General features: G+C 44.5%; 1 protein-coding gene across 10 annotated transcripts in view; it reads left to right on the top strand.

Moving 5' to 3' along the window:
• The window catches only part of LOC106592207 (uncharacterized), an 85,254-nt gene that overhangs the window by 8,219 nt on the left and 58,386 nt on the right, over positions 1-18,649 (top strand). For all 10 annotated transcript variants that reach the window (XM_045721387.2, XM_045721379.2, XM_045721380.2 and 7 more), the window contains exons 3-8: positions 6,275-6,356; positions 9,800-9,866; positions 9,949-10,073; positions 10,450-10,560; positions 11,728-11,842; positions 14,964-15,039. In XM_045721387.2, the coding sequence (XP_045577343.2) occupies positions 6,275-6,356; positions 9,800-9,866; positions 9,949-10,073; positions 10,450-10,560; positions 11,728-11,842; positions 14,964-15,039 (576 nt within the window). The remainder of the gene's footprint in view (positions 1-6,274; positions 6,357-9,799; positions 9,867-9,948; positions 10,074-10,449; positions 10,561-11,727; positions 11,843-14,963; positions 15,040-18,649) is intronic.

Genomic DNA, 18,649 nt, shown 5'->3' on the forward strand with positions numbered 1-18,649 from the left:
GCTATATACAGGGTATTACGGTACAGAGTCAATGTGGAGGCTATATACAGGGGGTACCGGTACAGAGTCAATGTGGAGGCTATATACAGGGGGTACCGGTACAGAGTCAATGTGGAGACTATATACAGGGGGTACCGGTACAGAGTCAATGTGGAGGCTATATACAGGGGGTACCGGTACAGAGTCAATATGGAGGCTATATACAGGGGGTACCGGTACAGAGTCAATGTGGAGGCTATATACAGGGGGTACCGGTACAGAGTCAATGTGGAGGCTATATACAGGGGGTACCGGTACAGAGTCAATGTGGAGACTATATACAGGGGGTACCGGTACAGAGTCAATGTGGAGGCTATATACAGGGTGTTACGGTACAGATTCAATGTGGACGCTATATACAGGGGTTACCGGTACAGAGTCAATGTGGAGGCTATATACAGGGTATTACGGTACAGAGTCAATGTGGAGGCTATATACAGGGTATTACGGTACAGAGTCAATGTGGAGGCTATATACAGGGGGTACCGGTACAGAGTCAATGTGGAGGCTATATACAGGGTATTACGGTACAGAGTCAATGTGGAGGCTATATACAGGGGGTACCGGTACAGAGTCAATGTGGAGGCTATATACAGGGGGTACCGGTACAGAGTCAATGTGGAGACTATATACAGGGGGTACCGGTACAGAGTCAATGTGGAGGCTATATACAGGGGGTACCGGTACAGAGTCAATATGGAGGCTATATACAGGGGGTACCGGTACAGAGTCAATGTGGAGGCTATATACAGGGGGTACCGGTACAGAGTCAATGTGGAGGCTATATACAGGGGGTACCGGTACAGAGTCAATGTGGAGACTATATACAGGGGGTACCGGTACAGAGTCAATGTGGAGGCTATATACAGGGTGTTACGGTACAGATTCAATGTGGAGGCTATATACAGGGGTTACCGGTACAGAGTCAATGTGGAGGCTATATACAGGGGGTACCGGTACAGAGTCAATGTGGAGGTTATATACAGGGGGTACCGGTACAGAGTCAATGTGGAGGCTATATACAGGGGGTACCGGTACAGAGTCAATGTGGAGGCTATATACAGGGTATTACGGTACAGAGTCAATGTGGAGGCTATATACAGGGGGTACCGGTACAGAGTCAATGTGGAGGCTATATACAGGGTATTACGGTACAGAGTCAATGTAGAGGCTATATACAGGGGGTACAGAGTCAATGTGGAGGCTATATACAGGGGGTACCGGTACAGAGTCAATGTGGAGGCTATATACAGGGGATACCGGTACAGAGTCAATGTGGAGGCTATATACAGGGGGTACCGGTACAGAGTCAATGTGGAGGCTATATACAGGGGGTACCGGTACAGAGTCAATGTGGAGGCTATATACAGGGGGTACCGGTACAGAGTCAATGTGGAGGCTATATACAGGGGGTACCGGTACAGAGTCAATGTGGAGGCTATATACAGGGGGTACCGGTACAGAGTCAATGTGGAGGTTATATACAGGGGGTACCGGTACAGAGTCAATGTGGAGGCTATATACAGGGGGTACCGGTACAGAGTCAATGTGGAGGCTATATACAGGGGGTACCGGTACAGAGTCAATGTGGAGGCTATATACAGGGGGTACCGGTACAGAGTCAATGTGGAGGCTATATACAGGGGGTACCGGTACAGAGTCAATGTGGAGGCTATATACAGGGTGTTACGGTACAGAGTCAATGTGGAGGCTATATACAGAGGGTACCGGTACAGAGTCAATGTGGAGGCTATATACAGGGGGTACCGGTACAGAGTCAATGTGGAGGCTATATACAGGGGGTACCGGTACAGAGTCAATGTGGAGGCTATATACAGCGGGTACCGGTACAGAGTCAATGTGGAGGCTATATACAGGGGGTACCGGTACAGAGTCAATGTGGAGGCTATATACAGGGGGTACCGGTACAGAGTCAATGTGGAGGCTATATACAGGGGGTACCGGTACAGAGTCAATGTGGAGGCTATATACAGGGGGTACCGGTACAGAGTCAATGTGGAGGCTATATACAAGGGGTACCGGTACAGAGTCAATGTGGAGGCTATATACACGGGGTACCGGTACAGAGTCAATGTGGAGGCTATATACAGGGGGTACCGGTACAGAGTCAATGTGGAGGCTATATACAGGGTGTTACGGTACAGAGTCAATGTGGAGGCTATATACAGGGGGTACCGGTACAGAGTCAATGTGGAGGCTATATACAGGGGGTACCGGTACTGAGTCAATGTGGAGGCTATATACAGGGGGGGGTACCGGTACAGAGTCAATGTGGAGGCTATATACAGGGGGTACCGGTACTGAGTCAATGTGGAGGCTATATACAGGGGGTACCGGTACTGAGTCAATGTGGAGACTATATACAGGGGGTACCGGTACAGAGTCAATGTGGAGGCTATATACAGGGGGGTACCGGTACAGAGTCAATGTGGAGGCTATATACAGGGGGTACCGGTACAGAGTCAATGTGGAGGCTGTATACAGGGGGTACCGGTACAGAGTCAATGTGGAGGCTGTATACAGGGGGTACCGGTACAGAGTCAATGTGGAGGCTATATACAGGGGGTACCGGTACAGAGTCAATGTGGAGGCTATATACAGGGGGTACCGGTACAGAGTCAATGTGGAGGCTATATACAGGGGGTACCGGTACAGAGTCAATGTGGAGGCTATATACAGGGGGTACCGGTACAGAGTCAATGTGGAGGCTATATACAGGGGGTACCGGTACAGAGTCAATGTGGAGGCTATATACAGGGTGTTACGGTACAGAGTCAATGTGGAGGCTATATACAGGGGGTACCGGTACAGAGTCAATGTGGAGGCTATATACAGGAGGTACCGGTACATAGTCAATGTTTAGGCTATGTACAGGGGGTACAGGTACAGAGTCAATGTGCGAGGATACAGGTTAGTCGAGGTAATTGAGGTAATATGTACATGTAGGTAGAGGGACTATGCATTGATAATCGATAATAAATTGCGAGTAGCAGCAGCGTTGAAAAAGGGGGGGGTGGTCAATACAAATAGTCCAGGTAGCTATTTAATTAGCTGTTCAGCAGTCTTATGGCTTGGGGGTAGAAGCTGTTAAGAAGCCTTTTGGTTCTAGACTTGGCTGGGCTAGGATGGCTAGAGTCTTTGGCCATTTTTAGGGCCCTCTGACACCGCCTGGTATATAGGTCCTGTATGGCAGGAAGCTTGGCCCCAGTGATGTATTGGGCCGTACTCACTACCCTCTGTAGCTCCTTGTTGTTGGAGGTCGAGCAGTTGCCATACCAGGCGGTGATGCTACCAGTCAGGATGCTCTCGATGGTGCAGCTGTAGATCTTTTTGAGGATCTGAGGACCTATGCCATATCTTTTCAGTCTCCTGAAGGGGAATAGGTTTTGTCGTGCCATCTTCACGACTGTCTTGGTGTGTTTGAACCATGATAGTTTGTTGGTGATGTGGAAGCCAAGGAACTTGAAGCTCTCAAATTGCTCCACTACTGCCCCGTCGATGAGAATGGGGGCATGCTTTGCCCTTCTTTTCCTGTAGTCCATGATCATCCCCTTTCCTTGATCACGTTATGTTAGAGGTTATTGTCCTGGCACCACACTTCCAGGTCTCTGACCTCCTCCCTATAGGCTGTCTCATCGTTGTCGGTGATCAGGCCTACCACCATTGTGTCGTCGGTAAACTTAATGATGGTGTTGGAGTCGTGCTTGGCCACGCAGTCATGGGTGAACAGGGAGTACAGGAGGAGACTAAGCACGCACCCCTGAGGGGTCCCCGTGTTGACGATCAGCGTGTGTTGTTACCTAATCTTACCACCTGGGGGCGGCCCGTCATGAAGTCCAGGATCCAGTTGCAGGGGGAGGTGTTTAGTCCCAGGGTCCTTAGCTTAGTGATGAGCTTTGTGGACACTATGGTGTTGAACACTGAGCTGTAGTCAATGAACAGCATTCTCACGTAGGTGTTCCTTTTGTCCAGGTGGGAAAGGGCAGTGTGGAGTGGAATAGAGATTGCATCATCTGTGGATCTGTTGGGGCAATATGCAAATTGGAGTGGGTCTAGGGTTTCTGGGATGATGGTGTTGATGTGAGCCATGACCAGCCTTTCAAAGCAGTTAATGGCTTCAGACGTGAGTGCTACGGATTGGTAGTCATTTAGGCAGGTTACCTTAGTGTTTTTGGGCACAGGGACTATGGTGGTCTGCTTGAAACATGTAGGTATTACAGACTCAGTCAGGGAGAGGTTGAAAATGTCAGTGAAGACACTTGCCAGTTGGTCAGCGCATGCTCAGAGTACACGTCCTGGTAATCTGTCTGGCCCTGAGGCCTTGTAAATAGGTCGTCATTCACATCGGCTACGGAGAGCGTGATCACACAGTCTTCCGGTACAGCTGGTGCTCTCATGCATGTTTCAGTGTTATTTGCCTCGAAGCCGTAGACCTGTTTGAAGGTGTTGCTCACATTGGCTAACATGCTGACCACACCGCTCACGTCGCAAAATAAATTTAAACATACATTTTATTCAATTATTGTACCCACACTGCTCACGCACGCCATCGACCGTCTGTGTTGCCAAGGGATAAAATAGATGTCGGTTCTATTTGAGACGCTGATCACGGTGTAAGTCCTGCCTCTCCCATCTCCTCATTGGTTTATAGAAGCAGATACCCATGTGCTGTCTCCTCATTGGTTATACCCACTTGGGTGATTGAAAGATGAACTGAGTTCGGTCGGTTGTCGTGGTAACTATGAGATGCCAATCGCCATATGAAGTCCAAAGAAGAAGAGATGACTAGAAATGATTCGGTTGACCCCTTTATGTGTGGATTAATTGTCGGAGTAGAGGACCTTGTGCATTTCAGTTAAAATAAGAACTTAGCGTTTATATCCCAGGACAAATTAGCTAGCAACAGCAAGCTAGCTAGCGACATTTCCATAAATGTTTAATGCTTTTCAACCAGTCCCCAAATTAATATAATTGGTTCAGAGTTTGTTTTGATATTTTAACCTGCATGTCGTGATTGCGTTTGGTGGGGGGGAACAAAATCAATTTGCGTACGATAGGCAGCCAGTTTTGGTACGGTGTTAGACTATATAAGCGTGATCACATAGTCGTCCGGAACAGCTGGTGCTCTCATGCATGCTTCAGAGTTGTTTGCCTCGAAGCGCACATAGAAGTCATTTAGCTCTTCTGGTAGACTTGTGTCACTGGGCAGCTCACGGCTGGGCTTCCCTTTGTAGTCCGTAATAGTTTGCAAGCCCTGCCACATCCGACGAGTGTCGTAGCCGGTGTAGTGGGATTCAATCTTAGTCCTGTATTTACGCTTTGCCTGTTTGATGGTTCGCCTGAAGGCATAGCGGGATTTCTTATAAGCGTCCAGGTTAAAGTCCCACTCCTTGAAATATTTATTTTATTTTGTTTAACCTTTAATTTAACTAGGCAAGTCAGTTAAGAACAAATTCTTATTTACAATGACAGCCTACCCCGGCCAAACCTGGACGACGCTGAGTCTACCGTATGTGTGTGTCTTTGGGGGTTGCTGAGATCCAGAAAGTGTGAGTGAGATAATAAAAAGTGAGGGAAGGAGGGAGGGAATGTCTTCTCTGTTCCGCTGTAGCAGAGCCTGGGGGATGTTTGCTCGCTCTAGTTTCAGAGGATAACAGAGCCACCCTCCAGGGGTAGAGGTAGGAGGGACGGAGAAAAGTTTTTATCTCACTGTGTCTGACATCTCATTAAGATTCTTCAACCCTTTTGCCCTCCCTCCCTCCCTCCTTTTTGGGAGGGGGGGGGGGGGGGTAGATCAGCTTTAACATTGCAGATAAATTGTAGCTTCCATCAATGTAATTGTCTGCATCATTTCCAATCCCCCATAGATTTTGTTTTGTAAATATATACAGTACCAGTCAAAAGTTACTACTCCTTGTGACCCCCAAACTTTTGAACAATTATTTGATGGCCCTCCCTCTTTCCTGGCCTCTCTCTCTCTACTTCCCTTTCTCTCTCTCTCCCTCCCGTCCTGTCTTTTCTTCACTCTCTCTCCTTCCTCTATGAGTTGACGATGGACACAATTGATCACAGTTCTGCCCATTAAAAACAGTTGGCATTAGCATGCCTATGTTGAACTCTGTGTTAAGTTAGCATTTGTTAGCATTACCATGAAGATGAGGAGCATATTAATCAGTGCTCCAAACGTGTAAAGTTGTCTCTCTCCTCCCTCCAGGTGCTCCGTCTAACAGACAGTCAGTGTGATCATATATTTGATAGTGCTACGGCTCTGGAGACACCTGTAGACCACTGTCTGGGTGGGTAACTAACTACCTAACTAACTAACTAACTAACACTACCACAACCACTGTCTGGGTGGGTAACTAACTAACTAACTAACTAACTAACACTACCACAACCACTGTCTGGGTGGGTAACTAACTAACTAACTAACTAACACTACCACAACCACTGTCTGGGTGGGTCACTAACTACCACTACCACAGCAACTGTCTGGGTAACTAACTACCACTACCACAACAACTGTCTGGGTGGGTAACTAACTACCACTACCACAACAACTCTCTGGGTAACTAACTACCACAACAACTCTCTGGGTAACTAACTACCTCTACCACTACAACTGTCTGGGTGGGTAACTAACTACCACTACCACAACTACTGTCTGGGTAACTAACTAACTACCACAACAACTCTCTGGGTAACTAACTAACTACCACAGCCACTCACTCGTTATATTCTTTCACTCATTATTTCCTTTTAGTCGGTACAGTTGAAGTCAGAAGTTTACATCCACTTAGGTTGGAGTCATTAAAACCCGTTTTTCAACCACTCCACTAATTTCTTGTTAACAAACTATAGTTTTGGCAAGACAGTTAGGACATCTACTTTGTGCATGAAACAAGTAATTTTTCCAACAATTGTTTACAGACAGTATATACAGTTGAAGTCGGAAGTTTACATACACCTTACCCAAATACATTTAAACTCAGTTCTTCACAATTCCTGACATTTAATCTTAGTAAAAATTCTCTGTTTAAGGTCAGTTAGGATCACCACTTTATTTTCAGAATGTGAAATGTCAGAATAATAGTAGAGAGAATGATTTATTTCAGCTTTTATTTCTTTCATCACATTCCCAGTGGGTCAGAAGTTTACGTACACTCAATTAGCATTTGGTAGCTGTCACGGGTATCGTCGGTGAAGGAGGACCAAAATGCAGCAGGACTGTGTTTGTTCATTTTGAACATTTATTAAATCAAAAACGAACACAAAAACAACAAAACAAGAGAACGACCGATCCACTGACAGTCTGGCAAGGCACACGGCTAAACACAGAACAATCTCCCACAAAACACACAGACAAACACACCCAACTAATATAGGACTTCCAATCAAAGGCAACACCACACAGCTGCCTTCAATTGGAAGTCCACCCCAATTAACTCTACATAGAAACACACTTACTAGACTACACATAGAAATACATAAACATAGACCATAAACCAAAAACCCGGAAATACTAAATCAAACACCCTTTTACCAAAACACCACCCCGGACCACATAAAACAAATACCCTCTGCCACGTCCTGACCAAACTGCAATAACAATTAACCCTTATACTGGCCAGGACGTGACAGTAGCAATGTCTTTAAATTGTTTAACTTGGGTCAAACGTTTCGGGTAGCCTTCCCCAAGCTTCCAACAATAAGTTGGTTGAATTTTGGCCCATTCCTCCTGACAGAGCTGGTGTAACTGAGTCAGGTTTGTAGGCCTCCTTGCTTGTACACGTTTTTTTTCAGTTCTGCCCACACATTTTCTATGGGATTGAGGTCAGGGCTTTGTGATGGCCACTCCAATACCTTGACTTTGTTGTCCTTAAGCCATTTTGCCACAACTTTGGAAGTATGCTTGGGGTCATTGTCCATTTGGAAGACCCATTTGCGACCAAGCTTTAACTTCCTGACTGATGTCTTGAGATGTTGCTTCAATATATCCACATCATATTCACATAATCTATTTTGTGAAGTGCACCAGTCCCTCCTGCAGCAAAGCACCCCCACAACATGATGCTGCCACCCCCGTGCTTCACGGTTGGGATGGTGTTCTTCGGCTTGCAAGCCTCCCCCTTTTTCCTCCAAACCTAACGATGGTCATTATGGCCAAACAGTTCTATTTTTGTTTCATCAGACCAGAGGACATTTCTCCAAGAAGTATGATCTTTGTCCCCATGTGCAGTTGCAAACCGTAGTCTGGCTTTTTATGGCGGTTTTGGAGCAGTGGCTTCTTCCTTGCGGAGTGACCTTTCAGGTTATGTCGATATAGGACTCGTTTTACTGTGGATATAGATACTTTTGTACCTGTTTCCTCCAGCATCTTCACAAGGTCCTTTGCTGTTATTCTGGGATTGATTTACACTTTTCGAACCAAAGTATGTTCATCTCTAGGAGACAGAATGCGTCTCCTTCCTGAGTGGTATGACGGCTGCGTGGTCCCATGGTGTTTATACTTGCGTACTATTGTTTGTACAGATGAACGTGGTACCTTCAGGCGTTTGGAAATTGCTCCCAAGGATGAACCAGACTTGTGGAGGTCTACAATTTGTTTTCTGAGGTCATGGCTGATTTCTTTTGATTTTCCCATGATGTCAAGCAAAGAGACACTGAGTTTGAAGGTAGGCCTTGAAATACATCCACAGGTACACCTCCAATTGACTCAAATTATGTCAATTAGCCTATCAGAAGCTTCTAAAGCCATGACATCATTTTCTGGAATGTTCCAAGCTGTTTAAAGGCACCAGTCAACTTAGTGTATGTAAACTTCTGACCCACTGGAATTGTGATACAGTGAATTAAAAGTGAAATAATCTGTCTGTAAACAATTGTTGGAAAAATTACTTGTGTCATGCACAAAGTAGATGTCCTAACCGACTTGCCAAAACTATAGTTTGTTAACAAGACATTTGTGGAGTGGTTGAAAAACGAGTTGTATTTACTCCAACATAAGTGGATGTAAACTTCCGACTTCAACTGTATCACTTGTCTTTTCACTCTATCGTTTTCTCATAGAAGAAGCGACTTTATCCTTCACAGTGGAAAAGACAAAATATGTTACTCATTCAGAATAATCACAGCAGTGATGGTAGGAGATGTTTAACTCTTTACTCTGCGGGTGAGAGTGTGTGTATGTCTGTTTGAGTATGTGTGTGTGTGGTGTGTGTATGTTTGTGTGTGTGTGTATGTTTGTGTGTGTGTGTGTGTGTGTGTATGTCTGTTTGAGTGTGTGTATGTTTGTGTGTGTGTGTGGTGTGTGTGTGTTTGTGTGTGTGGTGTGTGTGTGTGGTGTGTGTGTGTGTGTATGTTTGCGTGTGTGTGTGTGGTGTGTGTGTATGTTTGTGTGTGTGTATGTGTGTGTATGTCTGTTTGAGTATGTGTGTGTGTGTGTGTGTGTATGTTTGCGTGTGTGTGTGGTGTGTGTGTATGTTTGTGTGTGTGTATGTGTGTGTATGTCTGTTTGAGTATGTGTGTGTGTGTGTGTGTGTGTATGTTTGTGTGTGTGTATGTGTGTGTATGTCTGTTTGAGTATGTGTGTGTGTGTGTGTGTGTATGTTTGTGTGTGTGTGTGTGGTGTGTGGTGTGTGTGTGGTGTGTATGTGTGTGTGTGTGTGGTGTGTGTGTGTGGTGTGTGTGTGTGTGTGTGGTGTGTGTGTGGTGTGTGTGTGTGTGTGTGTGTGTGTAGAGGATGCCAGAGATGTGCTGAGTGAGGTGGAGTTGCTGCAGGCCACCATTGACCAGGTCTCTCTCAGGTATAACACCTTTACTAGAACCATCATGTTTAACTAGAGATGAAAAAGGGGTTTGTTTTGCTACAATGGTGCTTCTGAACAGGGAGGAGGAAGAGCCTCGCAGGAGAGAGTCGAGTGAGAGAAAGACTCCAGCGTCCGGCTCACACACACAGAGGAAGAGGCAGAGAAAAAGAGAGGAAGAGGAAGACAGCGACTCCAGTGCAGAATGTGGGTATTTTAATCTTCTACCTCTTCCCTCTCTCACTTTCTTTCTCTACCTCTCATTCTCTCCCTATTCCCCCCCCCCCCCACTGTCTATCACCATAGTCCTCTTCTTTCTGTCTTTCTCCCCCACCTTCGTTCTCTCCCCCCTTCGTTCTCCCCCACCTTCGTTCTCTCCCCCTTCGTTCTCGCCCCTTCGTTCTCTCCCCCTTCGTTCTCTCCCCCTTCGTTCTCTCCCCCCTTCGTTCTCTCCCCCTTCGTTCTCCCCCACCTTCGTTCTCTCCCCCCTTCGTTCTCTCCCCTTCGTTCTCTCCCCCTTCGTTCTCTCCCCCTTCGTTCTCTCCCCCCTTCGTTCTCTCCCCCTTCGTTCTCGCCCCTCTAGTTGATCAGTGGGTTCAGTGTAGTAGGTCTGTCTGTGGGAAATGGAGGAGAGTCGAGAGACAAGTTGATCTGGCTGCTCTTCCCAGCGACTGGACCTGTACACATGACACAGGTACAAACACATCACATGACACAGGTACAAACACATCACATGACACAGGTACAAACACATCACATGACACAGGTACAAACACATCACATGACACAGGTACAAACACATCACATGACACAGGTACAAACACATCACATGACACAGGTACAAACACATCACATGACACAGGTACAAACACATCACATGACACAGGTACAAACACATCACATGACACAGGTACATGTACACATCACATGACACAGGTACAAATATATGTAATGTTTCTATTATATATATATATATATATATATATATATATGTAATGTTTCTATTATATATATATATATATATGTAATGTTTCTATTATATATATATATATGTAATGTTTCTATTATATATATATATATATATATATATATATATATATATGTATGTAATGTTTCTATTATATATATATATATGTAATGTTTCTATTATATATTTATATATATATGTAATGTTTCTATTATATATATATATATGTAATGTTTCTATTATATATATATGTAATGTTTCTATTATATATATATATATATATATATGTAATGTTTCTATTATATATATATATATATATATATATATATGTAATGTTTCTATTATATATATATATATATGTAATGTTTCTATTATATATATATATATATATATGTAATGTTTCTATTATATATATATATATATATGTAATGTTTCTATTATATATATATATATATATATATATGTAATGTTTCTATTATATATATATATATATATATATGTAATTCCTGCAAATCTGATTTCCAAGTTTATTCAAACATCATCACATCCGTTTGGCCCAGTGGGTATGTTGCATTTAATGTGTGTGTGTGTGTGTGTGTGTGTGTGGTGTGTGTGTGTGTGTGTGTGTGTGTGTGTGTGTGTGTGTGGGTGTGTGTGTGTGTGGTGTGTGTGTGTGTGTGTGTGTGTGTGTGTGTGTGTGTGTGTGTGGTGTGTGTGTGTGTGGTGTGTGTGTGTGTGTGTGTGTGTGTGTGGTGTGTGTGTGTGTGGTGTGTGTGTGTGTGTGTGTGTGTGTGTGTGTGTGGTGTGTGTGTGTGTGTGTGTGTGTGTGTGTGTGTGTGTGTGTGTGTGTGTGTGTGTGTGTGTGTGTGTGTGTGTGTGTGTGTGTGTGTATAGGCCCTGGTCTCTGTGAGGCTGCGGAGGACAGCTGGTCGGGAGAAGAGTGTGATGTCATCAACAGCAGTCTGGTTCCTGGGTCTCTGGTCTGGGCTCAACAGATTGGATATCCTTGGTACAACACACACACACACACACTGAACACTACACACTACACTACACACACACTGAACACTACACACTGCACACTATCTACACACACACTGAACACTATCTACACACACACTGAACACTACACACACTACACACACATACTGATCACTATCTACACACACACACACACACTGAACACTATCCACACACTACACACATACTGAACACTATCCACACACAATACACACACATTCAAAGACACCCCTTCAGATTAGTGTATTCGGCTATTTCAGCCACACCCGTTGCTAACAAATGTATAAAAACGAGCACACAGCCATGCAATCTCCATAGACAAACATTGGCAGTAGAATGGCCTGTACTGAAGAGATCAGTGACTTTCAATGTGCCACCGTCATAGGATGCCACCTTTCCAACAAGTCAGTTTGTCAAATTTCTGCCCTGCTAGAGCTGCCCCCGGGTCAACTGTAAGAGCTTTTATTGTGAAGTGGAAACGTCTAGGAGCAACAACGGCTCAGCAGCGAAGTGGTAGGCCACACAATCTCACAGAACGGGACCGCAGAGTGCTGTAGAGCGTAAAAATCATCTGTCCTTGGTTGCAACCCTCACTACCGAGTTCCAAACTGCCTCTGGAAGCAACGTCAGCACAATAACTGTTTGTCGGGAGCTTCATGAAATGGATTTTCAAGCCTTACGTCGCCATACGCAATGCCAAGCGTCGGCTGGAGTGGTGTAAATCTCGCCGCCATTGGACTCTGGAGCAGTGGAAACGTGTTCTCTGGAGTGATGAATCACGCTTCACCATCTGGCAGTCCGACGGACGAATCTGGGTTTGGTGGATGCCAGGACAACGCTACCTGCCCCAATTTATAGTGCCAACTGTAAAGTTTGGTGGAGGAGGAATAATGGTCTGGGGCTGTTTTTCATGGTTCGGGCCCCTTAGTTCCAGTGAAGGGAAATCTATAGCATACAAACATTCTAGACGAGTTTGGAGAAGGCCCTTTCCTGTTTCAGCATGACAATGCCCCCGTGCACAAAACGAGGTCCATACAGAAATGGTTTTTTGAGATCGGTGTGGAAGAACTTGACTGGCCCGCACAGAGCCTTGATCTCAACCTCATCTAACACCTTTGGGATGAATTGGAACGCCGACTGCGAGCCAGGCCTAATCGCCCAACATCAGTGCCCCGACCTCACTAAGAGTGTAGGGGGGACCAACTTCATATTAATGGCCATGATTTTGGAATGAGATGTTGGACGAGCAGGTGTCCACATTGTGTGCAATACCATCATATTCCCAGTGTAATATATTTTAGACAAAACCCTTATTAGCCGCAAGGTGTTAATGCAGAATTCTGTGTTTTTAATGCAGGGGGAAAAAATATATAAAAACGCATCAGAAATACCTTGCTACGTTTTGAAAACGCAGATCTAAAAATGCTTCTTATTGTCATTTGTGCTCGGCTACAGATTAATTTTGTGCTTTTGGTTGCATTTCTCCACTCGGATGAGAAATCTTTGCTCATTGTCAGACCAATAAAATTCCTTAATTCTCAAATGGATATTCTATCAGCAGACAGAACTCTGACGTTTAGCTACTTTTCTCATGTACTTTTCTCTGGTAAAATGAACTTAAAGCAAAACATTACAAATATGATGGCTACATTCTTTCTATGCTAAACATTAGAAATATGATGGCTACATTCCTTCTATGCTAAACATTAGAAATATGATGGCTACATTCCTTCTATGCTAAACATTAGAAATATGATGGCTACATTCCTTCTATGCTAAACATTAGAAATATGATGGCTACATTCTTTCTATGCTAAACATTAGAAATATGATGGCTACATTCCTTCTATGCTAAACATTAGAAATATGATGGCTACATTCCTTCTATTCTAAACATTAGAAATATGATGGCTACATTCCTTCTATGCTAAACATTAGAAATATGATGGCTACATTCCTTCTATGCTAAACATTAGAAATATGATGGCTACATTCCTTCTATGCTAAACATTAGAAATATGATGGCTACATTCCTTCTATTCTAAACATTAGAAATATGATGGCTACATTCCTTCTATGCTAAACATTAGAAATATGATGGCTACATTCCTTCTATTCTAAACATTAGAAATATGATGGCTACATTCCTTCTATTCTAAACATTAGAAATATGATGGCTACATTCTTTCTATGCTAAACATTAGAAATATGATGGCTACATTCCTTCTATGCTAAACATTAGAAATATGATGGCTACATTCCTTCTATGCTAAACATTAGAAATATGATGGCTACATTCCTTCTATGCTAAACATTAGAAATATGATGGCTACATTCCTTCTATTCTAAACATTAGAAATATGATGGCTACATTCCTTCTATGCTAAACATTAGAAATATGATGGCTACATTCCTTCTATGCTAAACATTAGAAATATGATGGCTACATTCCTTCTATTCTAAACATTAGAAATATGATGGCTACATTCCTTCTATTCTAAACATTAGAAATATGATGGCTACATTCTTTCTATGCTAAACATTAGAAATATGATGGCTACATTCCTTCTATGCTAAACATTAGAAATATGATGGCTACATTCTTTCTATTCTAAACATTAGAAATATGATGGCCATGCATGATTTTTATTTTTTTAAATACCTTGCTTTCTTGTTGTAAGCTCATTTACATTTAAATGTGTCAACATTTTTGTGGCTTCTAGCCAAACAGCCACGTCTGTTGTCATCTGATGAACATGAAGCTATTTTTGGTGAAAGTGGTGCAGTGATGTATTTTCTGTGAAGGAAAATTACAGCTGCACGTCCCTGATCACTCCATTGAATCAAAACAACACTGTTGACTTCGATATAAAATGGAGGATGAAATGGTTTTAAAACACAGATTCTTTGATGGTCTGTCTGTCTGCCTTTTTGAAAATGCTGATTTCTGGAAGCTAATGCAACACCTGGCCTCAATTTAGAATGAATGGACAAACTAGAAAAGTCTATATAACATGACACTGCTGTATAACCACTGTGCTGTCCTCCATTGTAATATGGAGCACTGATTGTATTGTATTGACAATGTGATTATTGATTCATTGATCCAGGTGGCCAGCGATAGTGGAGAGAGATCCCGACACCAAGACATTCTGCCAGTTCAACAGGAATACTGACCTGTACCCTGTAAGATACACACTGACCTGTACCCTGTAAGATACACACTGACCTGTACCCTGTAAGATAAACACTGACCTGTACCCTGTAAGATACACACTGACCTGTACCCTGTAAGATACATGCTGACCTGTACCCTGTAAGATACACGCTGACCTGTACCCTGTAAGATACACGCTGACCTGTACCCTGTAAGATACACGCTGACCTGTACCCTGTAAGATACACGCTGACCTGTACCCTGTAAGATACACGCTGACCTGTACCCTGTAAGATACACGCTGACCTGTACCCTGTAAGATACACGCTGACCTGTACCCTGTAAGATACACGCTGACCTGTACCCTGTAAGATACACGCTGACCTGTACCCTGTAAGATACACACTGACCTGTACCCTGTAAGATACACGCTGACCTGTACCCTGTAAGATACACGCTGACCTGTACCCTGTAAGATACACGCTGACCTGTACCCTGTAAGATACACGCTGACCTGTACCCTGTAAGATACACGCTGACCTGTACCCTGTAAGATACACGCTGACCTGTACCCTGTAAGATACACGCTGACCTGTACCCTGTAAGATACACGCTGACCTGTACCCTGTAAGATACACGCTGACCTGTACCCTGTAAGATACACGCTGACCTGTACCCTGTAAGATACACGCTGACCTGTACCCTGTAAGATACACGCTGACCTGTACCCTGTAAGATACACGCTGACCTGTACCCTGTAAGATACACGCTGACCTGTACCCTGTAAGATACACGCTGACCTGTACCCTGTAAGATACACGCTGACCTGTACCCTGTAAGATACACGCTGACCTGTACCCTGTAAGATACACGCTGACCTGTACCCTGTAAGATACACGCTGACCTGTACCCTGTAAGATAAACACTGACCTGTACCCTGTAAGATACACGCTGACCTGTACCCTGTAAGATACACGCTGACCTGTACCCTGTAAGATAAACACTGACCTGTACCCTGTAAGATACACGCTGACCTGTACCCTGTAAGATACACGCTGACCTGTACCCTGTAAGATAAACACTGACCTGTACCCTGTAAGATACACGCTGATCTGTACCCTGTAAGATACACGCTGACCTGTACCCTGTAAGATAAACACTGACCTGTACCCTGTAAGATACACGCTGACCTGTACCCTGTAAGATACACGCTGACCTGTACCCTGTAAGATACACGCTGACCTGTACCCTGTAAGATACACGCTGACCTGTACCCTGTAAGATACACGCTGACCTGTACCCTGTAAGATACACGCTGACCTGTACCCTGTAAGATAAACGCTGACCTGTACCCTGTAAGATACACGCTGACCTGTACCCTGTAAGATAAACACTGACCTGTACCCTGTAAGATACACGCTGACCTGTACCCTGTAAGATACACGCTGACCTGTACCCTGTAAGATACACGCTGACCTGTACCCTGTAAGATACACGCTGACCTGTACCCTGTAAGATACACGCTGACCTGTACCCTGTAAGATACACGCTGACCTGTACCCTGTAAGATACACGCTGACCTGTACCCTGTAAGATACACGCTGACCTGTACCCTGTAAGATACACGCTGACCTGTACCCTGTAAGATAAACACTGACCTGTACCCTGTAAGATACACGCTGACCTGTACCCTGTAAGATACACGCTGACCTGTACCCTGTAAGATAAACGCTGACCTGTACCCTGTAAGATACACGCTGACCTGTACCCTGTAAGATACACGCTGACCTGTACCCTGTAAGATAAACGCTGACCTGTACCCTGTAAGATACACGCTGACCTGTACCCTGTAAGATACACGCTGACCTGTACCCTGTAAGATAAACGCTGACCTGTACCCTGTAAGATACACGCTGACCTGTACCCTGTAAGATACACGCTGACCTGTACCCTGTAAGATACACGCTGACCTGTACCCTGTAAGATACACGCTGACCTGTACCCTGTAAGATACACGCTGACCTGTACCCTGTAAGATACACGCTGACCTGTACCCTGTAATATACACGCTGACCTGTACCCTGTAAGATACACGCTGACCTGTACCCTGTAAGATAAACGCTGACCTGTACCCTGTAAGATAAACACTGACCTGTACCCTGTAAGATACACACTGACCTGTACCCTGTAAGATAAACACTGACCTGTACCCTGTAAGATACACGCTGACCTGTACCCTGTAAGATACACGCTGACCTGTACCCTGTAAGATACACGCTGACCTGTACCCTGTAAGATACACGCTGACCTGTACCCTGTAAGATACACGCTGACCTGTACCCTGTAAGATACACGCTGACCTGTACCCTGTAAGATACACGCTGACCTGTACCCTGTAAGATACACGCTGACCTGTACCCTGTAATATACACGCTGACCTGTACCCTGTAAGATACACGCTGACCTGTACCCTGTAAGATAAACGCTGACCTGTACCCTGTAAGATAAACACTGACCTGTACCCTGTAAGATACACACTGACCTGTACCCTGTAAGATAAACACTGACCTGTACCCTGTAAGATACACGCTGACCTGTACCCTGTAAGATGCACGCTGACCTGTACCCTGTAAGATACACGCTGACCTGTACCCTGTAAGATACACGCTGACCTGTACCCTGTAAGATACACGCTGACCTGTACCCTGTAAGATACACGCTGACCTGTACCCTGTAAGATACACGCTGACCTGTACCCTGTAAGATACACACTGACCTGTACCCTGTAAGATACACGCTGACCTGTACCCTGTAAGATAAACACTGACCTGTACCCTGTAAGATACACGCTGACCTGTACCCTGTAAGATACACGCTGACCTGTACCCTGTAAGATACACGCTGACCTGTACCCTGTAAGATACACGCTGACCTGTACCCTGTAAGATACACACTGACCTGTACCCTGTAAGATAAACACTGACCTGTACCCTGTAAGATACACGCTGACCTGTACCCTGTAAGATAAACGCTGACCTGTACCCTGTAAGATACACGCTGACCTGTACCCTGTAAGATACACGCTGACCTGTACCCTGTAAGATACACACTGACCTGTACCCTGTAAGATACACGCTGACCTGTACCCTGTAAGATACACGCTGACCTGTACCCTGTAAGATACACGCTGACCTGTACCCTGTAAGATACACGCTGACCTGTACCCTGTAAGATACACGCTGACCTGTACCCTGTAAGATACACGCTGACCTGTACCCTGTAAGATACACGCTGACCTGTACCCTGTAAGATACACGCTGACCTGTACCCTGTAAGATACACGCTGACCTGTACCCTGTAAGATACACGCTGACCTGTACCCTGTAAGATACACGCTGACCTGTAACCTGTAAGATACACGCTGACCTGTACCCTGTAAGATAAACACTGACCTGTACCCTGTAAGATACACGCTGACCTGTACCCTGTAAGATAAACACTGACCTGTACCCTGTAAGATAAACACTGACCTGTACCCTGTAAGATAAACACTGACCTGTACCCTGTAAGATACACACTGACCTGTACCCTGTAAGATACACGCTGACCTGTACCCTGTAAGATAAACACTGACCTGTA

This window comes from Salmo salar, chromosome 07 (assembly GCF_965601325.2).
Source record: "Salmo salar chromosome 07, fSalSal1, whole genome shotgun sequence".
In the NCBI taxonomy this organism is placed as follows: domain Eukaryota; kingdom Metazoa; phylum Chordata; class Actinopteri; order Salmoniformes; family Salmonidae; genus Salmo; species Salmo salar.